Below are 16158 nucleotides of genomic sequence, written 5' to 3'. Positions count from 1 at the left end.
CAGTGACAAAGGGGAGTAGGTGCAATTCATATCCTTTCTTGGACCGATGAGTTTTGTGAATGAGGATAAACACCCAAACCATAAAAGGCTTCTCTTTTGTATTAGCTTGGCTTCCATAATGTGGGGGGAACTGCTTTCTCCCTAGCGCAGGAAAGGCCACCTCACTGGTTAATGCGAACAATTCAGGTTGATGAAATGGCCTGTTATTACAAAGCTCCTGGATTCATTCTGTCACATGAAACACATTCTGCAAGAACTAGGGAAGGGTTAGGGCCCCGGGGCAGTATCTTTTGGAGTCGGACAAATGCATCCCCCCTCTTGCATTGCACTTCAGAGTCTCCACCCACCCAAAGCAGGGACCTTCAGCCTACCTTATGATCAGGCCAGCCTTAGGCTGGGTTCCAGCTCCAGCCTACCCATGGATGCTCTGCTTAGCCTTGGGAGAAAACACTTTACATCTCTCTGATCGACCTGTCAAGGGCAACAGTTCTGCTAAGTGTGGTGGGGTGCTGCTGCTGCTCACCTGACCTTTGGGAGGTAACATTTCTGCCAGTGGCGTAGCGTGGGTTGTCAGCACCCGGGGCAAGGCAAGTAATTTGTGCCCCCTAACCCGTGGATTTTAGCAGGGGGCAGAGAGCTGCGAGTGCGAGCGCCCCCCCAGATGTTGCGCCCTGTGCGGCCGGCCCCCCCTGCACCCCCCACGCTACGCCACTGATTTCTGCTGCTTACTAGGAGGTAGAGGGTTGAGGCAGAAGGGAGGTTGGTGCGGCACAAACACACCATCAGGAATCCTGGATTGGCTTCAATCGTGCATTTGCACTGTGCCAGCTCACCCCTCCTGGTAAGCAGCTGCAATGCAACTGACTGGAGATCAGGTGAGCAGGGCCAGCTCATCACACCACCTGTGACAGGTTCTCAGTCCTTGGATCCTTGGCAGGTGCCTGGCCACGCTGATGCATATTAGAATCATAGAATCATAGATTTGGAAGAGACCACAAGGGCCATCGAGTCCAACCCCCTGCCAAGCAGGAAACACCATCAGAGCACTCCTGACATATGGTTGTCAAGCCTCTGCTTAAAGACCTCCAAAGTAGGAGACTCCACCACACTCCTTGGCAGCAAATTCCACTGTCGAACAGCTCTTACTGTCAGGAAGTTCCTCCTAATGTTTAGGTGGAATCTTCTTTCTTGTAGTTTGGATCCATTGCTCCGTGTCCGCTTCTCTGGAGCAGCAGAAAACAACCTTTCTCCCTCCTCTATGTGTCATCCTTTTATATATTTGAACATGGCTATCATATCACCCCTTAACCTCCTCTTCTCCAGGCTAAACATGCCCAGCTCCCTTAGCCGTTCCTCATAAGGCATCGTTTCCAGGCCTTTGACCATTTTGGTTGCCCTCCTCTGGACACGTTCCAGTTTGTCAGTGTCCTTCTTGAACTGTGGTGCCCAGAACTGGACACAGTACTCCAGGTGAGGTCTGACCAGAGCAGAATACAGTGGCACTATTACTTCCCTTGATCTAGATGCTATACTCCTATTGATGCAGCCCAGAATTGCATTGGCTTTATTAAATTGTGTATTAGTTAGAAAAATAAATAACACATTGCTGACATGTAAGGAAATATGATGAAGCAAACACTGCAAAGCACCTTGCAGTTTGCACTTAAAGAAGGTGGCCAGGTGGGAAAGAACGCTGGGCTTCTGCACCTTTAAGAGTTGTCTGGAAGAATTTCAGCAGGTGTGGCTCGTTATGCAAGCCACACCTGCAGAAATCTCCTCTTCTCCACCCTTCAGGAATCTGGCTCTCTTTTTGCATCTACTCAGCCTGGTTTAATCCCCAGTAAACCAGAACTACAGCTCAGACCTGCAGACATCATGTTTTCTTTTCTTTTTTGGGTAAAAAAAAAAGAACTACATCTCCCAGCATGCAATGCACCAGCTCCTTCTAAGGCAACAGCCTCCGCCCGCGAGACTGTCATCTCAGCAGCCCATCTATAGGCAAAAAAAGCTCGAGTGCTTTCCTTCCTAGCTTTGCACAGGAGAGGAGGGATCGGGGGAACTCCGCCCACTCCTGTCTCTTGAAAAATGCAGCCTCTGCTTAGCATAACGTCGATCCATTTTTGCTGCTCGCCAGCCAATCGGGGGCGAGTGCCTGCGTGCTGACCTCAGAGCCCAACCCGCAGAAAGACTTTGCACACGTTCAGGGCGGAAGGAGGGAAGCGTCAGAGCGCCAGGCGAGAGGAACTGCCAGCAGCCCGAATCATGGTGGGTGCTTTGTGGCGGATTTGAGCGCGGCGGGAGGGGCGCGGCGGGGGGATCCAGGCTGTGCGGTTAGGATCCAGCCAAAGCAAGGGACCTGGATCTGGGGACTGCTGTTTTTATTCTGAGCCAAGGACCCTCGGGGGGTCACCTTGGGGGATGGCCGGGCTCGGCGGGGAGCCGGCAGCAGCAAGTCCCGGTGCGCGCCAGAAGTTGCCAAGGGGGTCGTTGCGGGCAGAAATGCGCGCTCTCGCGCCTCCTGAACTCCCTTGCTGCTGTTCTCTCTCCGCCACTCCCAAATAGTAATCGGCTTTTCTCCGATTTCCTTCGCAGTGTGACTTCTCGGAAGACCAGACCGCCGGTAGGTGCCCGCATCTCTTTCCGGGCGCTCCCACTTTGGGCACCACTTGGGAACCCCGAGGGCGGCGGCGGCGGCGGGCCAGGGCTTCATTTTTAAACGTCGAAACCCTAAGGTTTAAACCGTGGGCGCCCTAGATCTGCTGAGGAGCCTGATTGGGGGCTTATGACTCTTTCCCCCACCCCTCTCTCTCCTTCTAGCTGCTCTCTATCCCTCCTACCCACCTCTCCATCACAACCCCGCAATGGTGAGTTCGTGTGTGGACAAAAGCCAGCCCCGTGTTAACTAACACGTTCCCGGCTTCCTTGCTAATACGCCCTTCCGCGTCTCCCTCCCCGCGGGGAGTTGTGTATTTGAGCTTTGTGAAGCTAGGCCTCTGTGTGTGTGTGGTTGTGTCTGAAGCCGGTTGCTCGAACGGAGCCTTTCTCCAAAGTTGTCGTCCCCCCCCCCCGGCCCAACCCTTTTGCATGGGAATTCATTGGACTTCAGGTCGGCGCCGCCGCCCGCTTGATGGCTCATGCACGATGCATTTCCTGGTTCGGGAAAGGACCCACCCAGATCCCCTCCCGGCCGCTGCGCGGGGCAAAGGCCAGCTCCGCTTTTGCGCCGGGGCGCGAGTGGACCCGGGCAGCCCGTTCCCGGAGCCGGAGGAGCCGGTCGCGGCTTCTCCGGTTGTGCAGCAGCAGGATGCGCGATTGGGCAAGGCGGGGAGGAATGGCTTCTTGCTTTCCCTCCTCTTGCGCCGCGCGGTTGGTGCCCGGCAGGCGGCCAGACTTCAGCCGGGGCGGGATCTTTCCCGCGGGCCGCGCAAGAGGAAGCCTCTGGCCCCCCCGGTTTGCAGGAGCGGACCAGCAAAAGATGGGCGTCGGGATTGTGTTCTCTTGGTTTCCTTATATGGGCAAGAAACTCATTTCGGAGCAGCCCGGGCTGGGAGCTGCTGCTGCTGCTGCTGCTGCTGCTGCTGCTGCTGCACTGGTACATTCCAGCCCGGATCCCAGGCGCGCGGAGGCAAAGGAGGAGAGATTCCTCTTGGCAGAGGGGGGCCGGGGGCCGAGCAGCAGCAGCTCTGGGGCTGTAGCTTAGTTCACATCCCCGTCGGAAGCAAGCGGGGAGACTCCATTAGGGCTAATATAGTTGTGCATTTGGAGAGGAGTTGCCTGGCAGCTCTGAGCCCCAAAGCTTCCTTCCCGCAAGGGTTGCAGCTGATGCTTGCATGTTTTGTGTGTGCATGTTTTGAGACTAAGGCCGGCAAGGGGATCTGTGGTTTTCCTAATTTTAGACTTACTCTGAGGTTTTTTGTTCCAAGCTGAATCCACCTACATGCTGGTTATAGTTTTGAGGGGAGTTTAGTTGCAACTAATGTCCCAGGTGCTTAGTGTTACAAATTGAGCTTCCTTTTTTGTTTGGAGAAACCTTTTATTTACTGCCTTGTGTTTGCCCAAGGTGCTTTGCAACCATGAAATACCATTTTGGTACAATAAACAGAGAACACTAAAACTAAAGCTCAAAATTAATAACATAACAGTTAAAATAATTTAAAATCCATAACTTCTGTTATTATAGGCTGTGTCACCGTTTATTATTTCTAAGCATTTATAATCTTCTTTCCTTGAATGTTTAATTCCTTAATAAAGAGGTAACCGTATAAAAAAATACAGAAACCATAAGACCAAGTCCAATAAAAAACCCAAGTTAACAGCTCCACCATAAAACAAAGCAAGCTAAGCTGCAGTGACAACAATTCAATTTTCTAATTGTTGGGATAGGAACTAAGTCACAAGTCAGTTCAGATGGCTTGATGTAATAGGACTCAAATTGCTTTTGCTTAGAATCATAGTCATAGAATTGTGGAGTTGGAAGGGACCTCAAGGGTCATCTAGTCCAACCCCCTGCAATTCGGGAATCCTTTTGCCCAACGTGGGGTTCAAACCCACAACCCTGAGATGAAGAATCTCATGCTCTAGTGACCGAGGGCTGGTTTGCATTCTGGCTGCTGTATTTTGCACTTAGTGCAGTTTCTGTACAGTCTTCAAGGGCAGCTTTATGTGCTACATGTTGCAGGAGTCTCATCTGGACATGTGTAATCTTGCAGCTTTGGAAAAAACGTTCCGGAATCGAGAGAGGCTGTAGCTCAGTGTTTGCAAGTAAAAGGCCCTAAGATCAATCCTTGACATTTCCAGTTAATTGGATGCATGTGTATCTTTCATTACACCATCTTTGCACATATTTGAAAAAAGGAGGCTGGGGGAGCATAAAATGGTACCCCCACAAAGAACAACATTTGTGCCCTTTCCTCCTGGTTTAAAAGTGAACAATCACTAAATGGCTCCAGAAAAGGGAGTGATAGAGGAAGCTCTAGGGATATAGGAAACTGCCTTACGCTGGGTGAGAATGTTGGTCTTTCTAGCTCAGGAGTGCCTACACTGACTGGCAGTGACTCTACGGGGATTCAGGAAGGGGACAGGGAGATGCCAGGGTTCGCACTTGGGACTTTCTGTAGGCAGAAGCTGATGCTCCATCTCTGAGCTGCAGCTTTCCCCACCCCCTTCATCCGGGCCGTGATTATCCTTTCTGGTACCTTCTGCCAAGCAGGACAAGGCTTGTGGTTCTCTCTGGGTCACACACTTCCCCTTTGCTAATCCTTGTCTGGTACAAATGAGATCCTGCTGCTAGCCTAGGTGGCATTGCCACAGTTGTCCTGGGCTGAGTCCTTTGCCAGCCTTCCAAAGGCGGGGGTGACCCTGTCGCTTCCTGCTGGGTGGGAGGCTCTGAGGTAATAAACACGCAAGCATCTTCAGCTGAACGTCCAGAGCAATTAGCTGCTTTGGAATTTGTAGCTAGGCAAAAGCATCATTGGAAGCGGATGGGGATAATCTCTCTAAAACAGGTCTTCAGTCTGGGTAGGGCAGACAAGGCACTGCAGTATGCGAAAATCTTGTCTCCTCTCCACCCCCTGATTTGCTACCACTTAAGCCCCACTGGTGTACCCTTGCATACAACTATATATTAAGTGTGGACCCCACCCCCATTAAAATCCTCTGCTGTTAGGGGTCTTGTGGGAACTCACATAAGCAACTTTTTGAATTCCAGAAGCTGTATGCTCTGGGGGAACAGGGTGCAGTGGGGTGCTCAAGTGTTTGGGGAGAGTGGTTGCCCGCCCACAACTGGCAGTGGACCCAAAATTGACTCCTGCCCCACTCTGGAGAGCTGAGCTGGCCTGAGAGAAGCAGCAGCAGCAGCAGCAGCTATATGGTGGTCTGCAGTCTGAACCAACAAGTCAGTGGAGATTGGTGTAATATGAGTCAAATAGTTTTGGTTTGTTTGCATTCTGGCGGCTGCATTTTTGCACCTGTTGTAGTTTCTGTAGTCTTCAAGGACTGCCTCATGTTGTAACGCTGCAGTAGTCTAATTTGGAATTATTTCAAGGTAGGTGTAAGCTTGCAGCTTTTGAAAAAGCATTCCACAATTAGGAGAGGCCATAGCTGAGTGCTGAAAGGCCATGAAACCACTCCTTGACACCTCCAGTTTATTGGATGCATGGTGTATCACACTCTCCCTCCCATGTCATCCCCTCAGCTTAAAAGTGAAACATCATTCAGGTGGTTCATGAGCTGTCCATAGGACAACTAGACTTCATACAGCCCCAGAAATGTTCTCCCAACTTACCCAGCTTTCTCTGCACATGGAATAATTAATATTCTGTATGAGATCTTGATATCAGAAGCTGCTAATGGGCACAAATGTAATGAAATAGGAATACAAACAAATTAATGCTTGAGTGTTGTTAACCTTCCTGGCCATTGCATTGGTGACATCAGCTTGGCTGTCCAAGGTGGGCAGGGCAAGATCTGATAAAGGTGGACTCAACAGGGGCTACAGATTCCATTTTCTTCTAAAACTCTACTACTTGTACAATGGCACAGTCCTTTCACATCTGACCCAAGTGGACTGTAGGCTATGGAAGCTAATTTTCTTAGAGCCGAATAAAATTAAGCTGGATCCAACTAAACAGAAGCCAGCGCATGGACTCCTGCTAGTGCGATGGTGCTTTCTACCCTCCCCTCGTGAACCCCAGTTGACTTGGGGGGGCGGGACCCTCAGAATAGCATGTGGAGAGAGAAGAGGAGAAATTGTTTTGCCAGGCAGTTGCACCCCTTGTTGCTACCAAGACACTCCCCCCCCCCTTCAAATATCTATCTGTCTGTCTTTCTGGGGTATATAGCCACATTCTCTGATCATTCCTGCCTGCCCTCATCTTTCCATACAGATCTTGTTACTTTTTAAGGCTCCAGTTTCTTTGTGCCTGAAGAAACTAGATCCTGCTTGGTGAAGAAACTGGCCGTGCCTTAAATGGAAGATTATCTAGCTGCCTGGTTAATAGGAAGGTTGAATTCTAGGCTCCTGCAAGCAGTGGTGTAGGAAGGGGGTGTGTGGGCCGCACGGGTGTCATCCTGAGGGGGAGTGACATTTGGCGTGTGTGCCGTTGCCCCCGCTCCCAGCCGGAGGAGGCAGACAGGCAGGGGAGAGTCCCGCTGTGTCCGGTGGCATTCATGCCTAGGGAAGGGGCATCTTATTGTAGCCTGAAAATATGTGGGTGAATTGTGTGGGTGCAAGTAGGCTGTCTTTAAAAAAAGGAGACACAAGAAACAGCCTCTGCTTTAGGAAATACACCTCTTAAGGTTTGTTTTGGGTTTTATGCTGGGGGCGGGTGGAGGATATAAAAAGAATATGTGGTTTGGTGGCTTGTCCACTCCCTCCCCCCAGTTGTTTTGCGTCTTACCTCTTCACCTTCTGTGACTCCCTGCAGAGTTCAAGGAGGCTTTCCAGCTCTTTGACAGAACTGGAGATGGGAAGATCCTGTACAGCCAGTGTGGCGATGTCATGAGAGCCCTGGGCCAGAATCCTACCAATGCTGAAGTCATGAAAGTTCTGGGGAACCCCAAGAGCGATGGTGAGTGGGCCCTTTTACGGGAGCAGTTTTGGGGGGCAAAGGGTCTCTGTTCTGTCCGGAGTGAAAGGTCCCTGATCAGTGTGTGGTTTAAACGGAGACCACTTGGCTTTTATAGTCGAACCTGCAAACCTGGCTGCTAGTTTTTTTAAAAAAGAGTTTTCCTATGCATTAGGCTAGCACTTGTGTGGACAAAAACCTGCCTGGTCATTTGCCCACAACTCAGAGACAGCTGAGCAAGACTCCCAGGGCAAGAGAGTGGGCCGTTGGCGCCCCAGCTCTTTGTTTACTTTTGCCAACAAAATGAGCAAATTTTGTGAACTTACACAGCTCACAAAATGCAGCTATTCTTTATCACAGATCCTGCACCTGGATGAAGTAAGAATATAAGAAGAATCCTGTGGGATTAGGCCAGTCGCCCATCTATTTCAGCATCCAGTACTCCCAGGGGCACCCAAGCAGGCCCTGACCGCAACGGCGCTGTTCCCACTTGTGGCGTCCAGCAACTGGAATACAGAAGCAAAGTGCCCTCTCCACAGGGGAGACCCAGGGGCATTGGGGGGCTAGGAGACCTTGACAGCCTTATCCTCCATGAATTTATCTAATCTCCTGTTCAAACCATCCAAGTTGGTGGCTGTCACTGCGAACTTGTGGGAACCAGTTTTAGTTTAATGATGTGCTGGGATGGTTCTCAACGTGTGGGTCCCCAGATGTTGTTGGGCTACAACTCCCATCATCCTTGAGCTCTGGCCTTGCTAGCTAGGGGTGATGGGAGTTGTAGTTCAACAACATTTGGGGACCCACAGGTTGAGAAAGGCTGTGCTGGGTGAAGCACTGCTTCTTTTTGGCTGCCCTGAATCTTCCGGAATTCAGCTTCATTCGGATGGCCCTGAGTTCTAGTATCATCAGAGAGGGAGGGGAAATGTCCACCTCCCCATCTGTTTTCTCTCAGGCCATGCATTCATAATCTTAATGCACCTAAGTTCTGAAGGCCAGAGGCCAGCCTAGAAAAGGAGCAAGCGAGAGAGGCAAACGTCTAGACTCCCCCCCCCAAATCCTCTGGGGCCACAATCCATCTATGATGCCTTGTCTCCCCACCCACTTTGTGCTCTTTTCACAGAAATGAATGCAAAGACCCTGAGCTTTGAGCAGTTCCTGCCCATGATGCAGACCATTGCCAAGAACAAGGATCAAGGCTGCTTTGAGGATTATGTGGAGGGGCTGAGGGTCTTCGACAAGGAGGGCAACGGGACGGTCATGGGAGCAGAGATACGCCATGTTCTTGTCACCCTAGGTATGGCTGGAGAAGACGTGGTCACGTTCAGAGAGCTGCCTGGCTGTTTCTAAGCTTCGCAGCTGAGAGAATTCATTCCTGACTTGCTTGGTTCTCCAGACGCTTTTCAAAAGTGTACTGTGGTGCCAAATCGGGTCTGAAGGCATGATTTCAACTCATAATGCTGAAAGAACCTGAAAAAACACCTGCCTCTCTAACTTATAGACGTCGATCTTGCAGAATAAAGTAGCTGGAATTCTTATACTGCAGTCCTATGCATAACTGCTTGGAACTCGAATTGTGTGTCTGGATTGCAGTCATCTCTCCTATCGTGTGTGTGTGTGTGTGTGTACGTGTATGCATGCGCAGTGTGGAAGAATTTAGTGCTACAGAATTCCTGCAGCAAAGCGTCTATGGCCTTGGCCAAACCCATGGATGGGAGACTGCTGCGATCCTCACGTGTGATCAGGATACAAGATATTGGTTTTTCAAATTAATGTTCCCTTTTAATCGCTTGCCCCATTTGTTTCAGAATGGAAGCTCTTGGGTTATTAGCAGCATATTGCTATTAACACAATCTCTCCCCCCCCCCTCTGTGTGTTGTCTGGGCATTGGTGTGCATCAATCCTTGAGTATTTTTGCTGGGCCCATGCATGCCCTGTTAGAGGAGAGAGAAGCCCTGATCCAAAGTGAGCTTGTCACTTGACTCCTTTAGTGGGATGAGTGCACAAAGAGGGCTGCCTCTCCCATAGAATCGTTTTCTCCTTCCACCCCAGAGGTGTCTTTCCCCCAGGACCTCTTCTGCATGTACTTGAACATCCCCCATTAATTGCAATACAGTATTAGAAGACGGCTGTGCATGTTCCAGTGAACATTTACTTGACTTCCCAAACTTGCATTCCATTCGCAGCCTGTACAAAAGTTCTGCTGGTCACGCCAGCCAGTAATTCATCCCCACTTGCCCAGATTTCCTTTTTGTGACTCTTTAAACCAGGGTGTGTTCTGCTTGTTGCTTGTGATCCATTTTGTTAAGGGCGTTGCTGGGTCTTCCCTGGGTTTGCAACCTAGCCAAACCTCCTCAGATCAACCTACTTTTCCTGCAGGGGAGAAGATGACCGAGGAAGAAGTAGAGATGCTTGTGGCCGGACATGAAGACAGCAATGGCTGCATTAACTATGAAGGTGAGGGACAGAGATGGTGGTGACTTCTCGGTTGCTGTGCGCTGGTCTTGCGAGGAGGGGGTCCTGCCATCTTCCTCCGTGCTAGATAGATGAGGAAGAACTTGGCGTTGGCGTGACTATATGGTGCCTGGTCTGGCGCTTCTTTCGGTTAGACATTTTCTCATGTCTAAATGAAGAGAACATCACGTACAGAGCTCTGGTCTAATCTAACACTATGCAGGTATGCAGTTGGGGAGACTTGGGTGTGTGTGTGACATCTGTGCAGGCCCTCCTGTCCTTTGGTTCGTCTAGTGAGCCATCCTCGTTCCTCATTTCTGTATATGTGTGCACACCTAGCCACCCACACCTGCGATGCAGTTCCGGAGGGTTCACGTCTGCCATGCTTGCATTCCATTGCTTTGTGTCGTCATGGGGAGCCTGTAGGTAACCTGTTCAGTCGGAAAGAGTGATGTGTGCCATTTAGCTTTTTGGGGTGATTGGGGGGCGGGCGTGGGTTTCCTTGTCTGCGACGGAGTCTTTTGCAGCAAAGGCTCTCCTGACTGCATGAACACTTCAGGCAGGTTGTGCAGATAGCAACTCACAAAGACCGCAAGATCTCCTAAGGTGGTACTGTGTATGTGAGCCTCGAATGGGCTGGGGTGTGTCTTTTATGTCCATGTGTCCAGTTTTGTTTGTTCATTTGTTTGATCAATTTTGATGTTTCTTCCTTTCTACAGCATTTGTGAGACACATCTTATCAGGGTGAATTCGAACGGGGTAGGCCTCCTCCAAACCTACCTTATTATATACCTTATATATTTTTAACAGCCTCCTTTTTTTTGTTGACCTAAAAAAAAGGAAGATTTTTGTTGGCGCTCTTTATTGTTACTTTCCCCATCCTTCTTGTTCAGCATCTTCCTCCGTCTCTCCCCATCTTCCAGCATGTCTCTGCATGTAGCTGACTCTCTGTAATCTGAGCAAGGGTGTCTGGGGAAATGAGGCAGCTCTGGTTGGCTAAAGCAAGACTGTGCCTGTGTAACCTCACAGTGGTGGGGCAGGGATGCTGGGGGCAGCAGGAGGAGCAGCTTAATTGTTGCAGTGGTGAGAGCCACAAATCTGTGTGTGCCCCGTCCCCGTTCTTGAGTACTAGGGCCAGTGTTAGAAACTCGGTTATATAAGCTAATTTGCCAAAAGGCACCTTAAACCTAGGTTTCGGTTGCCACAGTGGAATGTCTAGGCACCATTTTTTTGCAGTTAAGATTTATTATTATTAATAATAATAATTAATAATATATTATTTACATTGCTATAATGCTTTATTTCTTAAAGGAAAAAGCAGTTTGCATTAAAACATCAGATAAAACAATCCAGAATAAAATTCAAGCTTCAAGGAAAATATTTTGTATCCTTCTCTGATATTTTACTTTTCCAATATTTATTTACCTGCCTAATTTATATAGCTGCCCCATAGAGAAGTACTCTAGGAAGCTAGTGTGGTGTAGTGGTTAGTGTCAGACTAGGACCTTGGGAGATCAGGGTTCAAATCCCTCCTCTGTCATGAAGCTCACGGGGTGGCCTTGCTCAACCTCTTGACCCACCTCACAGGGTCTTTGTAGGGATTAACTGAGGTGGGGGATGAACCATGTACTCCTTGGAGAAAAAGGGGGGATAGAAAGCAATAAGGAAGCTCTTCTGCTTAAGAAAGCTGGAGGGGCCAGCCAGATGGGGTGTCAGTTGCCAACCTGGCACCCAGAGATCTCCCCGTGGTCGAAATGGGACTGATGCAAGTCACAAAACACGCCTGGCGCCTGGGGAATTTTGAACACTGACTGGGGCCTTTCTGTTTGGTGTGGAGATCTGGATCTGGCTGGTTGGCCAGATTCTTACCTTCCCTATTGGCTGTGGGCCCTCCCACCTGTCAGTTTGCCTGATACTATATTTATTATTTCTTAAATTTGTATACTGCTCTTCATCCCTAGATCTCATGGTGGTTCACAAGTGATACCACAGTGAGGGGAAGGGACGTGGGTGGCGCTGTGGTCTGAATCACTGAGCCTCTTAGGCTTGCCCAATCAGAAGGTCGGCGGTTTGAATCCGTGCAATGGGGTGAACTCCCCTTGCTCTGTCCCAGCTCCTGCCAATGTAGCAGTCCAAAAGCATGCCAGTACAAGTAGATAAATAGGTACCACTGTGGCAGGAAGGTAAACAGCACTTCTGTGTGCTCTGGCTTCTGTCATAGTGTTCTGTTATGCCAGAAGCAGTTTAGTCCTGCTGGCTACATGACCCGGAAAGCTGTCTGGACTAACGCCGGCTCCCTCGGCCTGAAGGACCGCCTTTGACTGGACTTAACTGTCCAGGGGTCATTTACCTTTTACCTTCCCTACCACAGTGAGAGCAGGTGTCCTGTTTTGGTCCACAGGCTTTGAATTCATCTGCGCAGTCAAAGGCATCACCTTATGCAGGCGCTGACAATTGGCTAATTGTCAGTGTTCGCAAAGGGCTTTGCACAGGTGCCCAAACTCCTTTTGGCCCAGCTGCATCTGTATCTGCCCGTAGGTAGGGCTTGTGGACTGAACACGTAGATGCTGCTTCACATACTGTTGTAGATGAGACTGGGGACATTTTCAGTCTGTGTTTCTGCTCAAGAAGTGAAGCTGGACGGAGGCCTTGGAGACCAGGTTCTGGTCCAGGTGTGGGGAACCTGTTGGCCCACCAGTTGCTGAATTAGGCCATGCTGGCTGAGGCTGATGAGAGTTGCAGTTCAGCAACATGCGGAAGGCCAGAGGTTCCCTAGTCTGATCTGTTTCCCTGCTTGACACAGGAGACATATCTATCCAGCCTTTGCATGAATACCTCCAGGAAGGGGTGGTGGTGGTCCCCAGCCACTCTACCCCTCCCTTTGCCCCTTTTTGTGACAGCTCTTTGGGGTTCCCTTGCACTTGTGCACTCCCACTGGTTTTCTCTTCAGTAGACACCCCAAATTCCACCAGGCTTCCCTGCCCATTTACTCTTTGGACCCTGGCTCCCATCCCAGGATGAGGCTAGCAATAATAATTATAATTATAATTATTATTTATTATTTGTACCCCGCCCATCTGGCTGGGTTTCCCCAGCCACTCTGGGCGGCTTCCATAGAAACCAAAAAAACACTAAAATATCATACATTAAAAACTTCCCTGAACAAGCAGGGAAGCAAGCAGCCCAATTCTGGGGGTGCTCTTTTTCCTCGCTCCAGGTCTGGTTGCTTAGGCTCCATTCTCTCCCTCTCATGGGGAGAGAACATGCGCAAGTGGCAACAGCAGACGTTGCAAATGACATGGCCCAGGGATGCTGTCACTTTTGGTGGGGGGGGGCATGGTGGGTTGTTTTTGGGAGCTTTTGTACTGAAGCAGAGTAGAATGTGAGCCTGCCTAGAAGCCTTCTAGTCAAACTTGTCTTGGTTTGCTGGTAGTTGGGTCTGGAATGGTTCTTTGGCTGCAGCCCCAATGTGGGCACCTGCCTGTAGCCTCAGTCTGAGAAGTCTTGTGGTTTCCAGGCTAGAGCTGATTGTGTTCACAGTACTGCTACAAACCTTTCCCTCCCTCACATGGTGTTGGTTTTTATAATAGAAGGTGGTATTTTGAGTCACTCTTCTGAGATAGCAGAGCTCTATAAGTCTCTGAATGAAGCCTTGTGTCTAAACCTATAGACCCCATGGTTCTCAAGGGCACACAGCGTGGAAAAAAACCCAAGATCATGATGATAAAACTATAAATCCTTATATTTCAAGACATCTGGTTGGTCTGATATTGGTTTAGTGGTGCATCTCTCTCCCTCAGTGCATGCATTTAAAGGATTTGTCTTAAATTTTGCAAGAATTGAAGTTGCAGGGAGTGCACAAAAAGAGGAGACTGAAGCAGGGAGATGTTGTACAGCTGAGCAACAGGGGAGGCCCAGTTAAGAAAACAAAACAGTGTGCCACTTTCCCTCACCTTACTGAATAGTGAAGTCTAATCTTGCTTTATTTTTATTTTTTGTAAGCACAAATTGCAGTGGTTTTCAGAGTCTGTACAGAATACATGCAACCTTAAATAGGGAAAAATGCACCTTTCTTCAATTAATTAAACACAATTGTTAAATGCAAAAACAGTTTGGGTTCTGTGGCATGCCACAAAAAGTTGCAGTAAATTGTTTATTGGGCGTGGGGATCCAGTTCTTCATTTTGGGGGGCAAAATCTTCCACATAGCTGCTCTCGTTGGGTACAGGGTGCATGGAAACCTCTTCAGCCCCCATCCTGCCCTCTTGGCAGTGTTTCCACTGGAACTGAAGGTTAATTGGACAGTCTTTCTTTAAGGGCCTGTGCTGTGGCTGCCTGCCTGCCTGCCTGCCTGCCCCTCTTCTCTGCCTAGGTAGGCTCAGTCAGAAAGCTGAGTCCTTTCTCTGCTGTAGCTGAGTGTCTCTCCAACTTTCTCCACTCTGCAGAAAGCAGAGCATCTTCATAGGTTCAACTCCAGAATTCTGATGCCTGGCAACTAGTTTTAGAAATGGCCGTACTTCCTTCTGCCCGTGTTGCCTTCTTGTTTCCTTGTCTCTAGTTGTTTTTACTGATTAAATTATTTGTTAGAAGTGTTCATTAACAGATGCAAGTGGGACTGGGGTGGGTCATAGATAGAGCCCCCAGGACGCTGGTGCCAGAGAGGGGGGTGGGACTTCTTGTGTGATCCTGTACTGCCGGCAGGGACTGGCTCTAACCAAAACTCTGTTGGGAAGGGAGTAGAGAGGAAACTAGGCTGTGCTTGTTTGTTTCCTTCGCTAGCCTTTTTCATTTTATGACCAAAAGCCATCTATGCATCCAAAAAAACTGGACACCAGTTTTAGCGTTTCTTGCAGCCGATATAATTAGCTTTGTGCTATTCCTCCGTAATTCCAACGTACACCACAGCACGTAGCTCTACAGCAGCTGATGCCTTCCAGATGTTTTGGAGTACAACTCTGATCAGCCTCACTGTGATCCTGGGGGCTGATGGAAGTTGTAGTCCTAAAGCAGAAGGAGGACACCAAGTTGCCAAAGGCTGCTGTGTAGAGGAAAGACAGGAAAGCTCCTCATCTAGTGGAAAGATTGTTCATTGTCATTGCTAACCATGGATTCCCACGTTCTGGCAAGTCCCATTTCCCCCCAGTAGGTTTAGCCTGGTCCTATGTGTTCTGTTTGTGCCTTTCTGACATCGGCTTTGTTTTCTCTTCCCAGAGTTGGTGCGGATGGTTCTGAGCGGCTGAAGATCACCTCTAGCTCCTCCCGAGAACCTCTTCCAGTTTATCCTTAAAATGTTTGTGCCTTTTTATCTGTGTCTGAAACTACTTTTGGTTCCCTCTTTCTCCAACCTCTTGGTTTAGTCCTTGAGGCGAGGGCTATGGAAAGGAAGAAAACAACATTTGTCTGAAGGGGGTGTTCCTGAAGGGCAGGGAAGCAAACTGCTGGCTTGTCTTGCATCACTTTATTTCCAGAAGTGTTCAGCTTATTTCCTCTTGGTTGCTTTAATAAACTGTTCCCAAAAATGTCTTACTAAACACTGTGCAGTGTTACTTCTTGAAAACCAAAGTAGCTGCTGGAGTTCAGAGATCTTCAAACAGGGTTTTTCTTGTGATTCTGGTACCTATACTCATCTGAGACAGTTTGAATTGTGTTGGCAGGAACAGTACAGAAAAATGCTGTTAGTAGCACAGAACTAAGTTTTAGCTATAGCTCTTATTTGTTGGACTACATCCTGAAAGACCAGGGTTCAAATTCGGACACTTGGCCATGAAGCTTACATACTCTCAGCCTCACCTTTCTTAGAGGGTAGTTGTCAGGAGAAAATGGGGAGAACACAATGTCACCTTAAGGGAAAGGTGGGATGTAAAAAATCTAGAAGACTGAGTGGTATCCAATGAAGTTTTACTCAGAGGAGACACTTTGAAATTAATGAACACAGCTGCATAAAGTTGGGTTGCTGTTACAGGTTCTGCAAAAGCAGTCGTAGCATGTTTGTTCTTGCAACATCTTGCTGCTGCTCAGTAAAACCCTGTAATTCATGGAGTACAGCTTTGATTCCCCCAGAACATATCTCATTAGGGGGCTTTGCCCTGTCAAGGAATAGTCTCCCTAGCCTGCCCTCCTTCACCATTCTTGGAAACAGTGCT

General features: G+C 49.1%; 1 protein-coding gene across 4 annotated transcripts; it reads left to right on the top strand.

Moving 5' to 3' along the window:
* Positions 1 to 2116: 2116 nt before the first annotated feature.
* MYL6 (myosin light chain 6) lies at positions 2117 to 15546 on the top strand. Of its 4 annotated transcripts, XM_082213145.1 has the most exons (7): positions 2120 to 2265; positions 2593 to 2620; positions 7425 to 7568; positions 8686 to 8859; positions 9942 to 10019; positions 10736 to 10775; positions 15227 to 15546. In XM_082213145.1, the coding sequence occupies exons 1-6, from the start codon at positions 2263 to 2265 to the stop codon at positions 10762 to 10764; spliced, it is 456 nt and encodes a 151-aa protein (XP_082069271.1). In that variant the 5' UTR covers positions 2120 to 2262; the 3' UTR covers positions 10765 to 10775; positions 15227 to 15546. The 4 variants fall into 4 exon arrangements, with proteins under 4 accessions (XP_082069272.1, XP_082069271.1, XP_082069269.1 ...); XM_082213146.1 differs by lacking the exon at positions 10736 to 10775 and having other exon boundaries at positions 2117 to 2265; XM_082213143.1 differs by lacking the exons at positions 2120 to 2265; positions 2593 to 2620 and adding an exon at positions 2768 to 2864.
* The last annotated feature ends 612 nt before the right edge of the window (positions 15547 to 16158 follow it).

This window comes from Podarcis vaucheri (genome assembly GCF_965113315.1).
Source record: "Podarcis vaucheri genome assembly, chromosome: 2".
Lineage (NCBI taxonomy): Eukaryota > Metazoa > Chordata > Lepidosauria > Squamata > Lacertidae > Podarcis > Podarcis vaucheri.
This window is presented reverse-complemented; position numbering and strand designations above follow the sequence as displayed.

What these genes read in the sequence shown, in the direction of transcription:
- MYL6 (XM_082213144.1), top strand. Translation starts at nt 2,783, where the DNA reads ATGACTCTTTCCCCCACCCCTCTCTCTCCTTCTAGCTGCTCTCTATCC. An exon ending in CCATGTTCTTGTCACCCTAG is followed by an intron (nt 8,860 to 9,941) that starts GTATGGCTGGAG and finishes CTTTTCCTGCAG; the next exon opens with GGGAGAAGATGACCGAGGAA. An exon ending in TGGCTGCATTAACTATGAAG is followed by an intron (nt 10,020 to 15,226) that starts GTGAGGGACAGA and finishes TTCTCTTCCCAG; the next exon opens with AGTTGGTGCGGATGGTTCTG.